This window comes from Cynara cardunculus (assembly GCF_001531365.2).
Source record: "Cynara cardunculus var. scolymus isolate 2C chromosome LG 16, CcrdV1, whole genome shotgun sequence".
NCBI classification, from domain to species: domain Eukaryota; kingdom Viridiplantae; phylum Streptophyta; class Magnoliopsida; order Asterales; family Asteraceae; genus Cynara; species Cynara cardunculus.
Window position 1 is genome coordinate 5,251,593 of NC_037543.1, and position 21,513 is coordinate 5,273,105.

A 21,513-nucleotide genomic window follows, 5' to 3' on the forward strand; every position below is an offset into this window, starting at 1 on the left:
TATAGGATGAAATCGGATAGGGATGAAATTGTTTAGGGATGAACGGGTTTAAGAGTTTTAAGAGTTTAAGAGTTTTTAAGAGTTTTAGCCAAATGCTTTATAATATAGTATAGATATACATATATCTTTCTGTGCCTAGAACGACAAAACAGCTGCAACTTAACTACTCAGCCTATTAAACAATGGCAATTTTGAATACAGATGAAAAGGACAAATTGATCTAGCCAAACCAATTTAATTTCAAATGAAAACTTGAACTTACTCGTAAACGGCATCACAACGGACAATGAGAACTTAAAAACTACCTAGGACTAAATTTCAAATACTGAAGCTGTTGAAAATTGACACCAATAACACAATCAGATACGCACCTGAAGTTCGATTTTAGAAGAAGAAGGCGGGTCGCCATAGCAGGATTTGGAACCGGGTGAGGTCACCGTGAGACGCAACGTCGCCGGCGCCGTTCTCGAACGGAAACAGAAGCTCAAATCGGTCTTCAGGCTCCATTCCTTTGCTCTTTTCTTCCTTCCTCAAAAGTCGCGACTTTATATTGGGCGCCAACTGCAGGTGTGGCAGTTTTGGGATTTTGGGCTCCTTCGAAACTTTTGTTGATTTACATCCAAAAAAAAAAAATCATGGATTTTTCCATTTTTTTAAATAAATAAATTAGCGTATTTTCTTATTTTAAATGATTAAAATTTTAAATTATTTTATAAAAAAATTAATGAATTTTTTTATATTGGTTATCACAATTTTTTAACCCAATAAAATTACCTCTCAATTTACCTTTTTCAACAATTTAATGGAATCTCTCTCTCTCTCTCTATAAAGAAAGAGAGTGTCAAGATCAAACGAAAATGGTATATATTTAGAAGAGCGTAAAAATAGGTAGATCACGTATAAAATCACATTTTATTTTATATTAATGGTCAAAAAAAGTGTCCAGATCATTGGACAAGCCTGAATCACATGTGATTTTATATATGATTCTAGTGTAAAATCACATGTGATTTGCCCATTTTCGTGTTCTTTTAAATATTTTCGTGTTCTTTTAAATATTTACCGTTCTTTTAAACAATGTCATTAATTTTAGAAAATTACATGAAACAATTTCATTAAAATTTTATAAGTTTTATATGAAACAATTTAATAACCATATATGAAACAACTTCATTAAAAAAAGTATTACATGAAACAATTTCTTAAGATTAAACAATGAAATCAAGAATGAGGATAATTTACACGGTTTGTACAAATAAAGATGGTTTGCATTTGATTGTTCATCTACATACATATACATACATACATACACCTATACATATACATATGTATATATCAGACATGAGAGACAATTGAAAAAACAAAGAAAAGAAAATCGATGATATATACAAATTCTCTCTCTCTACACCAAGTGGATGTTAACTCTTACACTCATTGTCGAACCATATTAAATATTTATTTACTTTCATTGCATTTATGTTGTTAATTAGTTGTCAAGATCATGCATTATAATTCATTTAAGTCCCCATTTTACATGCATTAGGGTTTCAGATTTCTTGAATCTTCTTGATTTGAGTCAGGTCCTCTACTTCTTTGTGTCCTTGTTGGTGTTCTTTTGAAGGTTATTCTCTTTCAAGTTCTTCATCTTTAATACTACATCAGTGCAAGGGTAAATATGCCAAATATGTAACTACACAAATGGTTTATATGGTCCCAAAGCTAGTAGAATTGAAATCCAAGTGCACAAAGATAACAATAATCAAGATATTGCAAACTAGCTCAAATGAAGAGATACTAACCACATGCAAATACAAGAAGATATATGCAAGATCTAAGCATCTAAACATGTTCACCACCAAATAGCACAAGGATTTGCGTGATTCCATTATCGATGAGTCCTCAGCCGCATGAAATGCCCCCGCCTCCAAAAGTCACATGTGACTCCAGAGGCTTGTGCCGGAAGAGGTGCAGGTGAAGGCGCCGGTCTGGTCATGGGAGCCACTGTTGAAACGCAACATGGATAGAGAGGCGTGTGATGTGACATGAGACACAGCCCAAGCCACGGCTCTAGCCGCCCGGTTCCCCATACTTGGCCTCTGTTCTCCATTTGTGCAGCATAAGTAACATGTGATATATTATCACAATATTCCACCAGTAGGTGCAGACCAGTTAATGCAGTTTTATAAGAGAATCGGTTAAAAGAATGGTCCAACCGGGAACCCATTAAATAATAAAAACCGACACCAACCACAAGCGCTTGAAAATTGATTGAAACAAAGATACGATGCAACAATTATGAAGAGGAAAAAAGGCTGATTGAAACCCCCTTTTTAAGGTAGCAAGTAATTAAGTAAGCCACCTCATATTTCTTAATTTCTCTATCAAGGAAAAGTACAAAACTGTAAATCTAAAATTTACAATACTATGCTAAGGTTTAAAACCATCATCCATCAACCAGCTATTATATTCTGTACCTTTATCTGGACGGCGTTTCTGATGGCTGACTATTCATCGCAGAATTTGAAGGGTTGGATGACGCCAGAGTTCCATTTTCCTGAGGTGCTGACCCACCCCACTTTGGGTCTGCATCAGCTGGCTCGATAACATGAACAGAACCATCGCTCATTCCAAGAGCAAATTGGTTAGAATCGGATGGATGGGCTGCAATAACCACAGGATACGCAGTGCTGTTGCTGCTGCCAAAAGAAAACGTGTGATTAACCCAACATCAGCTTTTAATTTTGCTAAACAATGCATTCAGATAGTGAGGACCGATCTCATGATGACACTAGAAAGTACTAGAACTTCAACTACACGATATGTTCGTCAGTTGTTGGCAACTGCATTGGTAAGAGGAAGTTCAAGTTTCATTGCATATTAATGGTTTTAGAAAGATCACAGAGGGAATTATTTTTAGAAGGAAATTATTAATGTTATGCACACAGTGTGTGTGTGTGTGTGTGTGTGTGAGCACGTATACTCCCTCCTTTTCAGGAAAAGAGTTCATATGTACTATGTTAGGCATAATCAAATGGAACCACAAAAAGGAACCAATCTCAAGATATTGTTTCACATGATAATTTTTTTTTCATTTTAAGGCTAGGATTCAAGTATTGTTCCACATATGTGTTGGTTCACATTTTGAAACAATACATGTAATACTTTTTTGTTGGTTCATATTGTGAAACAAAAATTAGACATAAGAAAGTTTCACATTGCAAAACAAATATGTGTGAAACAACCTCCTAAACCCTAGCCTTAGATGAATGTCTCTTTGTTTTTTGCTTCAGTTTTGCAAGTCGATGGTCTCCACAGAAACAACTTCTCTACGCTTGAGGGTAGAGGCAAGGTCTGCATACATCTCCCGCCCAAAACAATAAGATTCTAGCGCTGTAAGAGATGTAATGGGTTCGTTTGGTTTGGATTGGTTTATTTCATATTTAACTTAACGTGTCCAATAAGTTGTTTCTTTACAACTTCAAATTTATACCAAAGAACTATTCCACTACCAGCAAAAATTTGATTACTTAAAACTTTTAAAATATAGAAAATAAAAAACATTTTGGAATTGTCAGCAGGTATAACTTCAGAATTTCCTACCCAACGCAGCTCCTTTGCTAAAGTTGGTCAGCCAAACCTCTCTTCACTATTTATACCTGTGTGAATTTTGGCTTACCCCTCTTCCTGGTATAAGTTGCTTCTCTAGTGGGAAGATTAAATAGCATATTACGTCTTACTGAAATTGAACATGAAGAATATATTGTTCAGCAAGGTTGGGTTCCGGTGAGGAGAAGTTATGGTGAGAAGAGATCTCCACCCTTCAATCAATCCTAATTGAATGTCAACGCTAATGAAGTGCACTTGGATGCATCAGATCAATACAATTCTAAAGCGCAGTTCATGGATGGGCATGAGATTAAAAGTGTTCAAATCTCTTCTTACGCTTCTCACCATAACTTCCCTTCTCACACGATCCTTCGCTTTGTTCAGCAACCCGTAATTGTTTGCTGTGAGGTGCTATATGTATAACTTCCGATTATCGCTTTTGTTTTAAATAGTGGTAAGCAGCCTAGGGGAGAAAACTAGACCAATATTAACGACAACTCTATGAATACCACTTTCTTGTGCTTCTGGGATTATATAAGCATTTTCAAGTTCCTCTTTTGTGGCATACCTGGAAATTGATGAGGATATGTAGGCAGAAGGTGCTATTCGACATCGAAGTCGCAAACTGTCTGCATCAAAAACTCCCACAGCACCATCCGAAAATCCAGTAAATAATAGCAAGCCATCGCATGAGTATATAGCGCTTGAAATTGGAGCAGAAAGAGATTCTCTTGGAGACCACTGCAAGAAAAATAATTTAATGAATTAGACAAAAAAACGTTGTGAAACATGCAAATCGTCAATATTAACCCTGGACAGAAGATGAAACTAATTTAGTTTTTTGTAGGCAAAAAGGTCTAGGAATTAAAAAATAACAAAGAATAGTGTGAAGTTAAAACAAACATGATTCATCTGTAGAGAAAAAAAGGAAAGAGAGAGCTGAGACCAACACAAATTCTAGCAAATATCAAGATAAAACAATATTCAGACTATGAAGCAAACATGCCCTTTTAGGATACTGATAAAAATCTTTAAGGAAAACTAGAAGAAGAAAAAATCGAAGCTAAAAAATGAGAGGGAAAAAGAAGGTATCTGGATATGGCACAATCATGTCCTGCTGCTACATGTTGGACTAAAGATCCAAATTTAAATAAGGGTTGAGATCAGACTATTTACCAATCTCAAGCATTCCAGTTGATAGTCATAAATAGCAATTTGACTTTCATGTACAACAAGAACATGGCGTTGATCATTGTGGAATTGAACTTTAGTTTCTCCAACCAGTGAGGATGGATGGCCAGGTGGTGACTGTATGCTTCTTGATTTCCTCTTCTCCCATCCATTAATATTCCAGATACATAGCTGTCATAATCCAGTCCAAACATGCAAATATGGTATTAGTTAATCTCCCCTAACAGTACCAGAAAGCAATACAGGCATGCAGAGTAGGAACAAAAAACGTGAATTGAATATATTTTCTCCAGAATATTATCTAACTCCCACAACAGCAGGAAAAAAACTTTTAAGGAAACAGAAAATTCAATCTACTTCATCCACCACTTGCCTGAGCATCAGCTCCAGATGAAACCAGTGCATTTAAAGTCTGTGAAAAAGCAAGTCCAGTAATCTGCTTTTGATGACCTTTGAGCTTAATTTTTACCTATTAAAATCATCAGGGGTAAGTAGAACAGTACAGTTTTAACAGGAAAGGTGTGAATAAGTAAAAACAATTCAATAGGATTCAAACGGACATGCACTTAAGAGTCTTCAGCGTAATCATGATCCCAAACCAAAGATGACAATAGATGGTAAGACCAAAATGATGAATCAAACCCAACCTTTCCAAGGTACAGAACGAAAGCAAGGTGCACTGCATCTAGCAGTTCTTATGAGAATGGATCCATCAAAATTAAGCTAAAGCAACCATGGGCACCGCACCTCCAAGTATCACCACACTAGACGAGAGGTTAAAAGAAAAAATCATGTACAGCTACTCTACCAAGCGGTCTTGTAGATATGGATTGACCCGTCCACTGTCTAGATAAGACCACTTAGCATCATCAAGAAGAATCTTTCATCTTCAAAATACCCCAAACCCTAACAGAGAATTTACCCCATATCATTCTTCTCATTTCATGGGTTTGCACGCGCTTTTTTGGTGAAGGCTACTGCTGATTCTACCATTGGATGGACATTACATTAAGATGCCAATGAGTTTCAGGCACCGAGAAGAAAACTGGATCAAAAGCTTCACATGGAGCCATGTGCTTAGCAGATAAACTATTTGTTTATCACCATAACTTGCTACCACTTAATCAAACCTTGAATTTATTGATTTTATTGTATATATAAAAGACAGAATACGTGCCCTATATAGAGGACAGATAATTACTCTTTAATACCCTATGCAATTACACTTTAATACCCTCAACAATAAGGTTATTTAACTTAGTCTAACATTCCCCCGCAAGTTGAGGGCAGGGAACGACCTGCAACTTGGACCGTAGAAACTCAAATCTTTGTGAAGACAAGGGCTTTGTAAAAACATCAACAATCTGGTCATCAGTGGAGATAAACTTGACATTCAATTTTCCTTGAGCAACTTGTTCACGAACAAAGTGAGAATCGACTTCAACGTGCTTTGTGCGGGAATGAAAGACTGGATTTGCAGAAAGATAAGTTGCGCCAAGATTATCACACCAAAGTGTGGGTGCCTTGCAAATCAAACCGAGTTCATGAAGAAGGGACTTTAACCAAATCAGTTCTGCTACAGTGTCAGCAATAGCCTTGTATTTAGACTCGGTTGAAGATCGAGAGACAGTTCGTTGTTTGCGAGCAGACCATGAAATAAGGTTTGAACCCAAATAGATAGCATATCCCCCCGTGGATCGACGATCGATAGGGCAGCCTGCCCAGTCGGAGTCTAAGAAGGCTCTAAGATTAGTGTCCAAGTGAGAGTCTGAAAAGGCTTGAAGTCGAGACCCCGTGTTGTAACGAAACAATAGACCGAGGTTGATCGTGCCCTTTAGACAACGCAGGATTCGTTTGACACCAGCCCAATGATTTTCAGTCGGAGCATGCATGAACTGACACACCTTGTTAACTGCGAAGGCAATATCTGGACGAGATAAAGTGACATACTGGAGGGCCCCGACTGTCTGCCGAAACCGAGAAGGATCATCAAGGGACTGTCATCGAGTAAGAGTACTTGAGAGGTACTCATAGAAGATGAAATAGGTTTACAATCCGCAAGACCAGCTCGGTGAAGAATATCAAGAATATATTTTCGTTGAGACAAAAGTAAATCAGAACCATGGTGTACCACTTCAATGCCCAAGAAATAATGCAGTTGGCCCAGATCTTTAAGARCAAATRGAGAGTTGAGACGATYAATGATRGTAGTTACGGYAGCTGGGTTGTTACCGGTGATGATAATGTCATCGACATATACAAGAAGATAAACGAGCGTGTCATCAGAGTTGAGAATGAAGAGAGAAGGGTCAGTTTTAGACCCACAAAACCCCAGTTGTTGAAGAGCAGTAGACAATTTTGTGAACCAGGCACGAGGAGCTTGTTTGATCCCATATAACGACTTGTTCAGTAAGCACACATGATCTGGCCTGTTAGGATCAACAAAACCAGGAGGTTGGCGCATGTAAACRGTCTCTTGAAGATCACCATGTAAAAAKGCAGTCTGGATATCTAACTRACGTAGAGACCATTTATTTGTGACGGCCAGTGATAACACGGTTCTGATAGTAGCAGGTTTGATTACTGGGCTGAAAGTCTCGTGATAGTCAATTCCATGTTGTTGATGGAAGCCCTTGRCAACAAGCCGGGCCTTGTACCTGCTAATMTTTCCATTCGCATCTGTTTTCAACCTGTAAACYCRTTTACARTCAACCACGTTAGTATTAGGAACAGGGGGAACTAATGTCCACGTGCCATTTCGATGAAGCGCAGTCAACTCTTCAGCCATTGCTTGGCGCCATTCTAGGGACTTGTTGGCAACGGTAAATGAGGTAGGTTCAATAGGTAAGGTAGGGGTAGTGGTAGCAGTGTAGGCAGCGTATCGGGTGGTGGGTTTAGGGTTGGGACGAAGGTTAGGAGGCCGAGGCCGAGGGGCTGGAAGTGAGTGAGTGGGGGCGGGATTCGGGTCTGGTGAGGACCCGGGGTTAGGGGTTTGGGAGGGTGAGGTTGGTGGGGTTGTATCGAGTTGTGGAGATGGTGGTGGGGTTGTTTCGGGTTGTGGAGGTGGTATGGAAGGTGGTGGTGGTGGTGAGTTGGGTTCGGTTGGAAAACCGGGTGGTGGGGTAGGGAAAATAGATATGTATGAAGAGTCGGGTTGGGATGGAGTGGGTAGAAGTAGGTGGTTGATAGGGAAAAACATGCTCATTGAAACGAACATGTCTGGCTATGTATATCCGTTCAGTGGAAGGATCAAGGCACTGGTAACCATGGTGAACAGGACTGTAGCCAAGGAAGACACACGGAGTGGAACGAAAATCAATCTTGTGATGGTTATACGGACGAAGATAGGGAAAACATTGACATCCAAAGACTCGAAGAAAGGAGTAATCAGGTTTGCGTTTGAAAACGTGTTCATAGGGAGATTTGTTGGACGAGACACGAGAGGGGAATCGATTTATTAAGTATACGGCGGTTTGAAAAGCAAAATGCCARAAGCGTTGAGGAAGACTGGATTGGGCTAGGAGTGAGAGTCCAGTTTCGACAACATGACGATGACGACGTTCTACAATGCCATTTTGTTCGCTTGTATGGGGACAAGAACGGCGATGAATTATGCCAAGGTTATGGCAGAAAGTAGTTAGAGGTCGAAACTCTCCCCCCCAATCGGACTGAATACACTTTAACTTGGTGTTAAATTGGCGTTCAGCCATTTTAATAAAGTTTGTTAAGACTGTATAAACATCAGATTTCTGAATTGAAGGGTAAAACCACATATGTCTAGAGTGATGATCAACACATAACAAAAAGAAACGATGACCATCGAAGGATGGTGTATGCGAATGGCCCCAAACATCACAATAAACAAGATCCAAAAGATTATTGCTATGAAAATTTGAATCGGATAAAGATAGTTTTGAGGATTTCCCTAGTTGACAAGCAGAACACAAGTTATTTGATAATTTGTCCGAAACAGGTAAAGAACAATGAGAAATAATTGAACGAAAAACTTGAGCATGAGGATGACCCAAGCGTTGATGCCAAATGTTCGAGGAGGCTTTGACAGCAGTAAATGCAACTTTAGGTAAAGACTTGAGTGTAGGAAGACGGATGGAGTACAGTCCTTGTTCACTGGGGCCCGTTAGGAGGATAGTGCGTGTAGACTCGTCGTTCACAACAAAATAAGATGAGTGAAATTCAAAGAAAACATGATTATCGACACAAAATTTTTGAACGGATAAAAGGTTTTGTTTTAGTTCAGGGACATGAAGTATATTGGATAATTTAAAGGTTTTGTTAGGGGAGTAAATTTTTGAGGAGCCAATGTGAAAGATGGGTATAGAGTTACCGTTACCAACAAGTAAAGAATCATTACCAAAGTAGGCCTCGGAGTTGTCAAGGCTAGATAAATCTGGAGTGGCATGGTGATTTGCGCCAGTGTCGGGCTTCCAAGTAGATCCTGATTGCGAACCAGCATCAGAGTAAGTAGTATAGTTGGCCTGTGGCGCTGCACGGGATTGGTTAGGCTGGTTAGGAAACTGAGAGGGTAGGTGACCAATTCCACAGCGATTACAATGACCATACACCATGTTTTGAGTAGAAGCCCAAGAGAATTGACGTGTGCCATTACTATCACGATTACGAGAGTTGAAAGCAGGTCGTTAGTTACCACGTGAAGATCCACGAGAACCGCGACCACCACGGTTGTTATTGAAAGATCGGGATTCAAAATAAGCCTGTGGTCGTGATGAAGTTGCAGGGTTCAGTTGATATCCCAATTGGGAAGCCATGAGTTGAAGATTATGAAGTTGTTGTTGAATGGAGTCGAAATTGGGCTGCTGTAGTGGTGTAGAGGCAGCCGTAAGAGGCTGCTRAGCAGAAGAGGCAGTCGCAAAGAGAGCCTGGGGAACTTGCGGATTTGTTGCCAAGATCCTTGTAATCATATAATCATGGTCACTTAATAAACCATGCAATTCATTGAAGTTGACAGGAGGGGAGCGAGCCAAGGGGTTTGCTTTGAGACCATTGTATTCTTCACGAAGCCCTGCTAGGGTTAGCATAACCAGATCTTTGTCTTTCATTGGTTCGCCTATATTGGCTAGAGCAGTTGCATATTCTTGTGCTCTAATGAGGTATTCGGCAGGTTTTTCATYACCCTTCATGGTGATTCGAAGTAATTGATTTTTAAGAGTAAATTCATGGGATGAAGTAACMGGAGCATACGCTCGTTCTAAAGACAGCCATATCTCTCGAGATGTTTTGCCCTGAATATGTTGAAAGGACTCTTCTGACACAGTAGAGATGATGAGCATACGGATGTGAGCGTCGTTGGAGACCCATGGTTGGTAGCTTGGATTGTCAGTTGTAGCAGATCCGTTTGTAACCTTCGATTCTGGACAGGGAATAGTGCCATCAATGTAGCCAAAAAGATTGTGAGAGGTAAGAAAAGATTTGACCATTGATCGCCAATAGCCATAGTTCGTGGGTTTTAGGGTGAAGGCAAACTTGTGAGAATTATGGGTTGTTTTCTCTTGATTTGTGAGAGTTATGATTGCGGCCATAGTAGCTTGGAAGAGGTGACGGCTGGAAGAATGCCGCTGGAGGTTTGTGACAGTTGGAGGAGTTGTCGGGGGTTGCGTTGGCTGTCTGAAGGCCGTCGGAGGTTGGGATTGGTGCCGCCGGAAGTTACGTCGGTCAGGCTGGAGGTTTTGTCGGCTGAATTGAAGCCAGAAAAAGAAGGGATTTGATTGGCTCTGATACCAAATCAAACCTTGAATTTATTGATTTTATTGTATATATAAAAGACAGAATACGTGCCCTATATATAGGACAGATAATTACACTTTAATACCCTAAGCAGTTACACTTTAATACCCTCAACAATAACGTTATTTAACTTAGTCTAACACACTTCGTCTACATGGGACATGCTCTGATGCTGATATGAGGAGCAGAGCTCAAAAGCACCAAGTTTGTTCAGATATGCCAAGACTTAGGCTTAATACCCAGTGAAGCACTCCATTTATCTATTAAGATGAACCAAATCATAACTGGGAAATGGCCTTCAGTGTTCAACCAATATTACAACTTACACACCCTCCAAAGGAAAGTGTCTATGATTAAACTGTTATCAAGAAAAATTACAATATGTATTTTATTGGTCTCATGGAGGCTTTTTATGTGGTTACAATCAACTGGCACCCTTATGCTCTTATTTTACAATATCTTCACTGTTCAAACTGTAACATTCATCACCTAGTGGTCTATCTATGCTTAGCAAAATCCTTCAGTCATGCAGACCTTTTCTTTCCATCTTTCCCTTCCATAGGAGAAAGTATTGGTTACAATAGTTGTACCATGTCACCATGCAGGCATGATATAAAACAAAGCAATCAGAATAATCCAATAAGAAGGTGGCATCCTTTCTCACCTTTAGTATGTGCGTGTCCATGTAAGAGAAGATATCACCTCGTTAACACTATGCCAGCATCATGAGACTTGGGAAAACCATTGTAATCAACATTTTCTCCTTCCATAGAGAGAGGAGAAGATTGTACAAGAAAGAACAAGAAAAGGAAAAAAAAGGAAACAGGTGATAAACAAAAGAATAACAAGTTGAAAAAAACTTAGGAAACTTAGTTAAGTGATGAACTCATAACAGAACGGAGCAGTTAAATAGGATACAATTGGGAATGACTAATATACTTATAAATGAGATTATAAGTTGCAAAGGTGCCACTGTGCACAAACTCCTCGACTAAATGCAAGAACGGTTACCTCATCAACCCTGACATTGTAAATTTGTATGGTAGAATCCTCCATTCCTATGGCAACGATATTGTTGTCTTGAGGATGGAAAGCCAAGTAGGTGGCTGCAGGTGGCGGGGGCATGAAAGTTGTCATGACCTGAAGTTTGGCCAGATCAGTTAACTATTTGACAGTAACGCATTCTATATTGGTATTTCAGAAATGCAAAATAACATAAAATTAAAGATATCTATTTTTTTGGCTCACAGGACCATTATAAACAATGCAGACATACCTTGAAAGTCATCATGTTGAACAAGGAGACTTTCCCACCAGAGGCAGACATGACATAAGAATCATTCTTAGACAAAGCAATGCATGCTGCTGACTCTTCAGCTGGTTTACTCTCACTTACATCATTAGACATGAGAGCTCCATTTGTAGGTTGCCACAATTGTGGGACGATAGATGCAGTTGACTGAACATGTACAAGGAGCAATTATAAATTCAACAAATGCTTTAGTATGTTAATCAGAAATGTTCATCAGGCCCACAAACCTTTCCAGATGGATTGCGTTCACTTCGTTGCCATTTCCAGAGCTTATGAATGGCACTTGAAGCAAGTGCAAGCAAAGCCAACCCAGAATTTGTATAGATCAGCCGCATAACCTGAAGCAACAGGTCTAAGTTAAATATCTCAAACTAGACAAAGATGGCTAATAAACAAAGATAATTGGAACTGGAGTTGATAACTGATGAAATGCTGACATTTTTTGCACAATAACCAAGGAAATAGAGTCATAATCACATGGTTTGCACCATGCAGCAGGTAAAAAAACATAATAAAGATTATCCCAGTTACTTCATCCCACCAATTCCAATAGTGGATTGACCCATATTAGTAAAACCAGTTGTCTACCAACGGGGTAAATAGTCCTACATAATCCCCTCACAATACATGTTTGGGGATAGTGGTATATTCGATACCTTACCAGAAAAAATAAGGTAAAAATTTATTCCTGGTGGACCTCAGAGGTCAAGACTCGAGCTACTTCTATATTTAAAAGTATAGGGGTATATAGATCCTACTCATACACTTTAATTAAATTCTGAAAAAAGGAAGTGTAGCAATAAGGAAACCCCCAAAGTAGATAATGATGCAATCTTTATGAGATAGAGGGAACATATCCCTTCTGAACATAGCATATCTTGTGGTGAATAAGCCAAACAAAGCTATATGGAACACACCTTGCTGGCAGCCATTGGATCAGGCAACCGTAGAGGTTTGAGGTGAGAAGAATCAACTATATCAGGGAGCTTCCAGCTTTTAATCTTGTCAGCACCATCCACAATTCTTGGTTTAATATCCACAACCTTACTGCTTTCTGCATTAGCCTGTAATGTACACATTTGCTGGATTATAAGCCGACTGTCGACATCATTAAATCATGGTTGATGGTCAAAGCGGACAACTTACAAGATTGCCGATGGATAATGGAGTTTGCATTCTATCACGTTCTACAACTGATGCCATAGATGAAGAGGCATTAGGGATAGGACCCAATGGACCAGGGATTGAAGGCTGCAAAGGAAGTTTCAAGGGAGTAATTAGATAAATCCATTGATTCAAAAGAAAAATCAGTTATATGAGGTAAAGCAAACTACTTTGACTGTATCAGAAAATGCTCGAGACCCCTCATACGCTCGACTCTCTAGCATCCGTAGCATGCGCAACCCATCACCATTTGCCAAGATTTTAATTCCGTTGTCGCTTGTGGTGACTGCCAGTAACGATCCTTCCTTGTTAAACCTTAATCTAGGCCTTGCCTGCAACATATTAAGCAGGTAAGACTCCAATTACTTACCATCTACTCCATCCAAAACACAAGCATCACAAGTTCCTTCTATTCATTTGTGTAAAGAATGTCACTTACCCAGAAAGAAAGAATCCTTAGCCAACATAATCATTATTATTACTGGATTTGTGTGATGAGCATGTACTAGGAAGATATTTTACATCATATACTACTGTACAACATTTGTTAGAGCTAATAATATGTATTTTTGCACGTTCATACATGCACACATGTGTAGCGTATATGTGTAACTTGTGTTTTCCAAAATAATATATGAACTCCAAGAGCCACAAATTTATATGAAACAAAAGCAGAAGTGTTCAAGCTTAACGAATTAACATGTGCACATTCGTGAACATCATAATTATGACACCCATCTTGTCATTAAAGGACTATAAGATAAGTTACTAATGAAATGGAGGTGGTAAAGTATGCTCACAGGCAATCCATCATCTGCATCGGTAACTGTCAGCATATTGATACTATCCATGTCCCAAAACTTTATTTGAAACTCGTCACCAGCAGCTAAGAAACGATTTCTTGTTGTGTCAAACTGTACTACCCCCATAGACCGCTTTCTAAAACCAGAATATTCCCTCTTGATAGCTCCTTCACTCTCATTCCACTCAACCAAGTGTGCTTCACCTTCTTTGCTTGTTCCACAAGAGAATAGTCTGAGATAATAGTGCATTAGAGTTGAGAACCAGTAAACACTTGCTTCTTAGATTACCATATTAATGTAAGGACAAGAAGTTGGGACAATAAAATGGATAAAGGATGATGTGATAGACAAAGTTAATAACACAAAGCCACATTTTGAAGGAAATTGGAAAATGTAATTTGGAATGATAGCCATAAACCAAGACGCTATCATCTTTTCCAATATGGAATTGTTTAGAACACATAAACAGGGGATTTAATCAATCTAGCTGTGCCAAGATAAAGAAACTAGCCACGAGTTATTACAGAGCGGCCTTCTATCACGGTTTACTTAAAAAAAGGTGAAATTGCTTGTCATTACTTATTCTATATACTTGTTTTATTACAGAACCCCTGCTGAAAACCAAACCGAACGGGTAAGGATCTATGCAGACATTACCTCGATCCCAAGGGATGGAGAGGATGTTTCCATGGACACCATGGCTCAAGAAAAGTTTTTGGAACGAAGTTTTTGCAAAGATTTTGAAGACCCAGACAGCTTGTCAGAGCACCAAGAGCTTTGTAAAAGTAGTACAGGCAAGTATATAAGAAAAAAAAATTGAAACAAGCATGAGAGAAAGTAAGCGTCACTAAACATAGTAAGAACAAGATTGGTTGGACCAAAGGACATGTACATAAACCAAAAGGCACGCTCCTTGTCGACCCTCCTGACTGTCGCCACCCCGCTGCTTATCATCAATCAATCAAAGTCATCTCCCATAACAAGGAAACCTCATGGGAACACATCTGTTGATGAATGATAATTGTAAGTGTAGGGTATAGTTGACGTGTCATTGGGATAAATAGGAAAGGGAGCCCTTGGTCTCAGGGGTCAGGCAGTGCCGTCCTAGAATATCCCCCCCCCCTCCCTTCCCCTCCAAATTGGAAGGCAAAACAAGGTGAAATCATAGACGACAAGAACACCCACTCCCAATAGCTTAATAGATTATAAGAAACCCCAATGCAACCTCCTAATGTTCCATGCCACTTTTCAACATTTCAAATAATGGAAACCTAGATAATAAGAAACCCTGGTGAAACCTCCTAAATGTTCCATGTCTCTTAACATTTCAAATAAGGGAAACCTCCAGCCATAGTCTACAGTAAGAGGATGTTCTTAATTCAGGAAACATGCAAAGAAACATGGTTAGGATAAGCCAAGCATCTTGCATGAAGCCCTGCAGAATATCTCCGACAAGCAAAAAAGGTGAAGGGATTTGCTTTGCCAAAGGTGTCCTTAGACGTGGAGAGGAGGACATCGAGTGACAGGGTCATTCATCCAACTGTCACCTTCTAGAATGAACTAGCAACGAGCATTTTTTCGCTGGTCCAAAACGGGTTTCTCCTTTTAGCCTCAAGTTCTTCCAAGATAACAATTTTCAGGTTAAGGTCTGCAACACCAACTTCTATACATCCTACTTCACTGTGAAGTATTGCACTCACTTCTCCTAGCACTTCTTTACCTGCATTGTACCTTCTATAAACACTTGTACAAAAACAATGCAGGACCTTACCCGTAAGAGGAAACTCTGTAAAAAGGGTTGACGACTAGACAGCAGTGACCAGCTACTAAAAACAAGATGACTAGTTTACATAAAACCAATCAGATTGCCCCCAATAACGATGACTTCAATAACTACCAAATAAAAGCGTATACATGAAAACAATAGCAATTAGCAAGCATAGGCAAACATGATATAATTTGAAGACCGTATACCGGGATATTATCTATCATTTTTTGATTCAATTTACTCCCACGTCCATTCCATTGTGGTAAGAATGGGTTTCGTTCGAGMGCTCGAAAATAATATTCCAAAGCTTTCGTATGTTCTCCGTTACTTGTGTGGATAAGTCCTATGTTATAGAGTATATAACTTCGGTCATAGGGATCAATTTCTAGTCGCATAGCTTCAAACGAAACCCAGAGAGGAATACAATTTTTGAATCAAAAGAATAATTTATAAAGGCTATTCGAGTAAGACCTGGTTCCATCAGCGCTATATGCCATTGTCGTGCACCAAAGGCCAGGGGCATCATAATCTACTCTCGACCCCAAACAATCATAGAGCCAAGCTTTGATTTTCCCATCAATTGCAGTAGAGAAAATAAACTACACAGAGAACGGATTGTACTGTTTAGGTGATCACATGTGGATATCATTGTTCACTCAATACTTTGGGATATAACCAAGGTTCAAAAAAGCGTGAGGCGTGGCGTGACGGTGAGGTCAAGCCTCAAGCCTTACACGCCACAGCGAGGACACGGCGTTTTTCAAGGAGTGACATAAGACGGCAAATTTGAATGTCATATATAGAATTATATATAGATATATGTTTTCTATACATTATCTAATCAGATAATGATTAAAAATGTACATCCATATTAGAAGAAGAAAAATCATATAGATTATTATTATAGAAAGAAATTTTTCGATTAAATATTTAAAATAGAACTTAGAAAGGTAATTTTACAACTTCATTTCAACCGTGAGTCTGTAACGTTTCTGTGAGTGATGGGATTAGTTAGATCTATAAAAGTCTAAAATCTAAAGTTAAAAGTGTAAAAACACAAAAGATAAAAAATAAAAATAAAATATTTTTTTTGGAAAAAAAATCACGTCTTACAAAAAACGCTCGCCTGAAGACGCCATGGCGTGAGCCACGCCTTACAGAAATGCTATGGGTCATTTCGTAACGGCGGAGACGCTTCTTGCACCATGGCGCACGCTATGGCGTGTGCCTTTTTGAACGCTGGATGTAACAAATGTAATGTTTATCAGATCTCAGCAAAATTAGTGAGGATAAAAGTATGAAAGAAGACTTACCTGTATTTGTTCTTTGTAGTGAGGACAGACGGAATATACAGGAGCCTCATGACCCTCAAAAGTATACTGCCTGCGTCCAGCTACAGCATCCCATACCTATTACCAAGGATGCAGGAACTAATTATATGAGTGACCCAGAAATTTTCTTGTTGAGGATAATTGTACCTTAATGGTCTTATCATCGCCACATGTGACAATACACAGTTGCTTATTAGGATGAGCAAAAGCAATATCATTTACACCACCGACATGGGCATCTATCTGTAATATGCAAGATCCACCAAAACATAAGAATCAAAGTGTCAAGAAAGAGAAAGAAAGAAAGAAAGAAGAATAAAAAGATGGAGGGTTTACTTCCAAGTGCTGCCTTAACTCCCCTGATGGATTGTACGTATATATCTGAACGATATGCTTGGAGAAGGCAACACCTATGGCAGGGAAAAAATCAACAGGAATATACCCGACAAAATAATAAGAAAGTATCTAGAATTTTTTATGATAGATAATAGGATTTTGAACTATACCAAGTATTGATCCATCTGGTCCCCATATGCATCGATTAACAGATACTGCTGCATCCTTTACCAAAGTTGTCTGGACAAGATGTTAATCATCATTCATATTAGATTTTTAGATCAATCACAAATCTTAAGAATGATGCTGTAAACAAAAGACATGCATCTATTAACACAAATAAAACACCCTACAAGTGTAATAATATGGAAAGCCAATGCAAAAGGATCCTTACCTGAAATGGCATAGAGCAAGCAGATATATCCCAAACCTTGAAGGGTTTATGCACCATCCTTTCTCGAGATCCAACCTCCCAAATGCTTATTTCACCAACATTTGTTCCAACTGCAAGGCATTTTTAAAAATCAACCCATGCGTGGTTAGCAGTAAACAATCTCCTTATCTCTTTTCACAAATTTAAATTTCTAAAGGAAGGATACAGCACATTAAATCAAATTAACCAATCAGGATTGAAACCAATAGATTGGAGATCAACCTAAGAGAATAGTCTGCTGTTGAGGATGAAAGTCCATGCACATGGCATTGGAACCCTGGTTAAGGGCCCGAACCACAGTTTTTGGGAGATCATCTGGTGAATATATATTGGGGGGATGAGTTGAACCAGAGAAGGACACCTATTTGACAAATTAGATCATGTTAGCATGGAAGGAACAATAACTACAAAGCACTGAACTCGAACAATAAGAGCATGTCACCAGAAAAATGTAATGGCAGACATGCATGGCATACCTCATCAGATGGGCCAACACGTACACGTTTCATTAAGTGCTCTGAATCAGCCATTTGATATTCCAATCCAGGAGCACCTGGAGGTGTCCGTGGATGCTTCAGGAATGCAGCTGCAAATGTAATAGCAAAACATCAATTGAATGACACAAGTGATCCGATTAACGTACATCATAGAATGACAAAAGATGTAATGAAAGCTGAAGCAAACATAACCTGCAACTGGAGGCTGCACCAGGCCAGGAGGTCCAGCTGCAACAGCAGTGTGAGGCATGGAAGGATTAGCAGTAGCCATCCACCCAGCAATTGCACCAGCAGAAGGAGAAACAACAGGCTGGAACGGCTGCATAGAAGAAATTGTTTTAAATATATTGCCCTGGGCCATGGCAATATTTACACTAAGACAGAAGGATTCATCCACACTTACACCATGCGCTCCAATAGTAGGAAATACCCCGGCTTTAGGAACAGGTCCAGCAAGGGAACTGTTGGTAGGGGGAGGAGCACGACCTCCATTATTAGAAGCACAGGTATGATCAGTAAAAAGAGTTTTAATATCAGGATTCGGACGTGGATTCTTGCAAAGTTGATGCTGCCAATTAAGACTGAAAACTCCAGCAATACCAATTCAAAGATGAACACTTTAGCAGCAAGAACAGCTTATAAGAAAACAGAAAAAGAAGAGAAAGTACAGGGATTCTGTAAAGTAATAAGGCAACTAGTAAGTGACTAGGTTACTAACCAACAGCAGCAATTATAATTAGTACATCTTTATTTATAAATACACAGCACAAGTCTTTGTTAAACAGAGCCATTTTGATAGTAAATTAACAGATAGTTAACACTTGATAGTAATAGAACCGCAAACAGGGAAAAAAGGATTAATTTGAATGGGGTGAACCCGACCTTATGACGTAGAAGTGCATCCCCTTGGTAATTGAAAATGAAATGAATAATAATCACACATTTCAATAACTATTTCTCATAGAGAAATTCAAAGTAACAATATTTAAGAATGCAGAATCATAAGTAAGATGATAGGGCACAAGACCTCTGATTTATCAATGTCCGCAGTCGTGAAGCCTTAAATACGGGAAATGCAAGCTTCTCTCGGAACAACGGGTTTGCTTCTATCAGCTTTTTCAGCTCAACCAGCATAATGCTTCGTGCTGATTTGGTGTCCCCATACTTTGAAAGCTGCTCGTTCTGCCTAAGACATATCAGGGTAACAAGATCAACAAAAATATAACAATTTTCCCAAGGTCCATGAGGAAATGACTGATAAGTACAGGATGATACTAGGATGGGAAATGTTGAGATGTGAAATTTCATAGTTAGTGTTCACGGTGATACCTAAAATTGTCAAGCGTTAATAGCTGGGTGATCTCCTTGAAGAGCTCTTCGTTAAATGTAGAAAACACCTTCAAATCCTTCACAAGAATTTCAACAGCTTTCGCTCGGTCATTCCTGAGATTAGAAACTCAAATGTTAATAAGCCAGACTATGTAGAAATTGAGTTCTGTTCCAGGAAGCAGCAGATATAAGTATAAAACTTGCCTATCAAGGGCTTCAAGATATTTCTGTTTCCTTATCTCAAAGAATATCTTCATTGAGTAACGATTGTCTTCAACCTTTGTGAACCCACAAAGATATCGTTCGACTTCATCCCATTCACCCGCTTGAACTTGATCCTCAAAATATTTCATATTGAAGAAAAAAGCTGATTCTTGTTCCAACCTAAACACATATATTTCAGATAAGTGAGTACCACATACTATCAATTAGTCCACTGGATTTTCGTGTTACAACACTGTTGGATGGATGTTGTCTTAGGAAACCTTTGTGAATCTGCATAGAGGGAAGATCCCTTGGCTAAAGAAAGGTGCAAGTAAATCCAAGGAGATTAAAGGTACATGCTGGCTCAGAAAACGAATATAACATAAAGAAAATACACTCACTTGTGGACGGTTTCCTTGAACTTCTCCTCATCCAGGAATTGCAGGATTAGGAAAACTAGTTCCCGGCTCAAGGATGACATGGCTCCTACTGCAGGTACCCCCAACCACTCCAGCGCAAATGTTGTTATAACCAGAACAGCCTATGGATGATGAATCAATCCCAAAAATCAACACCCTCAAATCTCTAATTTATAACATCAGCGTCCTCAATCAGATATCTTCTGTGCAACCAACCACAATATCTCCCAATCTGCCAACAAGACAGTCTAATTTAAAGATTGCATCATTGCAAATAAAATTAGCAGAATGTACAACTTCACAATAGATGAATAAGACAATTCACTTCCTCTGATTTCTTAATTTCCCAAGCGTCTCCCTATAGTACTACAGCAACCACACTTCCAACAAGAACAAGCTACCTTTTCAAGCCCCCCCCCCCCCCCTTTTTCCCAAAAGTAGCCTCCGGTTACAAAAAGAATGAAAATAATTCCCATTGAGCTCAAAATGACGCAATATCCTCAAGTGTAATAGCCAATCACGTCCTTAACATTCAAGATTTTATAAATGGTAATCTAATCACGTATCGCGACGCACACAAACGCAACAAAAACTACCATTCAACATACAGCCTTCATTCAACTGCAGAGTTTCTACTTTAACAACACAGTTTCAGACCAATAACAACAACATTAACCAGCATCGCCATCTTTTCTCTACAAAATATCCCAAATTCACAACAAACTCCAAGATGAAGTTAACATAGATCGAAACTACACAAAGCTGAATTCGGAAACACATCAAAACAATACAAATTCATCAAAAACTTACTCGTGAGCCCTAAAAAAGTTCAAAGTTAGGGTTTCTTCCCAGAAACAGCAACTTCCTCAGTCTTTCTGCAAAAACCGCAAAACCACAACACGTCCTGCCTTCTACTCTCTCTCTCTCTCTCTCTCTAAATATATATCTTGAACTTATTTTCTCTCTCTAAAATCTCTCTCCCCCTTTTATATAGGTGGAAATGTTTCGTGCATTTCTCTCTCCTCTACCGCCACTACTTGTGTCTTGATCACTGGGGGTCTGATAAAGTGACGGGTGTGTGTGAACTGTGAAGGTTAGAAAGGATGGAGAGAGACGTGGTGTGTGAGTACGTGGCAGGTTCCGATTGGCTGTTACGGAATAGTATGGTGAACTGCAGGTTATGGTTAGTTTGATTGATGAGGAGGAGCATCTTTCTTTTTCCATTAAATTTTTTTTTCTTTTTGGTAATCTTCGTAACTTTTGGAACTTTGTTAACTTTACTTCCTTTATTTTGGACTTTTTCACTTTTCTTACATCTACTTGAAATTAAATAAAAATTATTTTATATAAAATCTTT

The 21,513-nt window shown here is 39.0% G+C and overlaps 2 protein-coding genes across 4 annotated transcripts in view; both read right to left on the reverse strand.

The window, feature by feature from the left end:
• Positions 1-504, reverse strand: part of LOC112499723 (receptor-like protein kinase ANXUR2) — a 17,579-nt gene extending 17,075 nt beyond the window's left edge. The window contains exon 1 of the mRNA XM_025103063.1: positions 372-504. Coding sequence (XP_024958831.1) covers positions 372-409 — 38 coding nt within the window. The 5' untranslated portion in view covers positions 410-504. The remainder of the gene's footprint in view (positions 1-371) is intronic.
• A 1,727-nt stretch (positions 505-2,231) lies between these two features.
• LOC112529134 (protein TPR2-like) lies at positions 2,232-21,067 on the reverse strand. 3 transcript variants are annotated; one of them, XM_025140214.1, is made up of 26 exons: positions 20,967-21,067; positions 20,139-20,388; positions 19,738-19,917; positions 19,534-19,647; positions 19,232-19,390; positions 18,608-18,785; positions 18,397-18,523; positions 18,184-18,293; positions 17,930-18,068; positions 17,669-17,778; positions 17,445-17,514; positions 17,275-17,348; positions 17,086-17,181; positions 16,921-17,016; positions 16,079-16,206; positions 13,837-14,071; positions 13,207-13,368; positions 13,019-13,123; positions 12,790-12,936; positions 12,100-12,210; positions 11,837-12,019; positions 11,572-11,700; positions 5,171-5,266; positions 4,783-4,968; positions 4,175-4,347; positions 2,232-2,693 (listed from the first exon to the last, which is right to left on the reverse strand). In XM_025140214.1, the coding sequence occupies exons 2-26, from the start codon at positions 20,216-20,218 to the stop codon at positions 2,477-2,479; spliced, it is 3,405 nt and encodes a 1,134-aa protein (XP_024995982.1). In that variant the 5' UTR covers positions 20,219-20,388; positions 20,967-21,067; the 3' UTR covers positions 2,232-2,476. The 3 variants fall into 3 exon arrangements, with proteins under 3 accessions (XP_024995982.1, XP_024995981.1, XP_024995980.1); XM_025140213.1 differs by having other exon boundaries at positions 2,232-2,696; XM_025140212.1 differs by having other exon boundaries at positions 2,232-2,696; positions 18,397-18,785.
• Between the last annotated feature and the right edge of the window lie 446 nt (positions 21,068-21,513).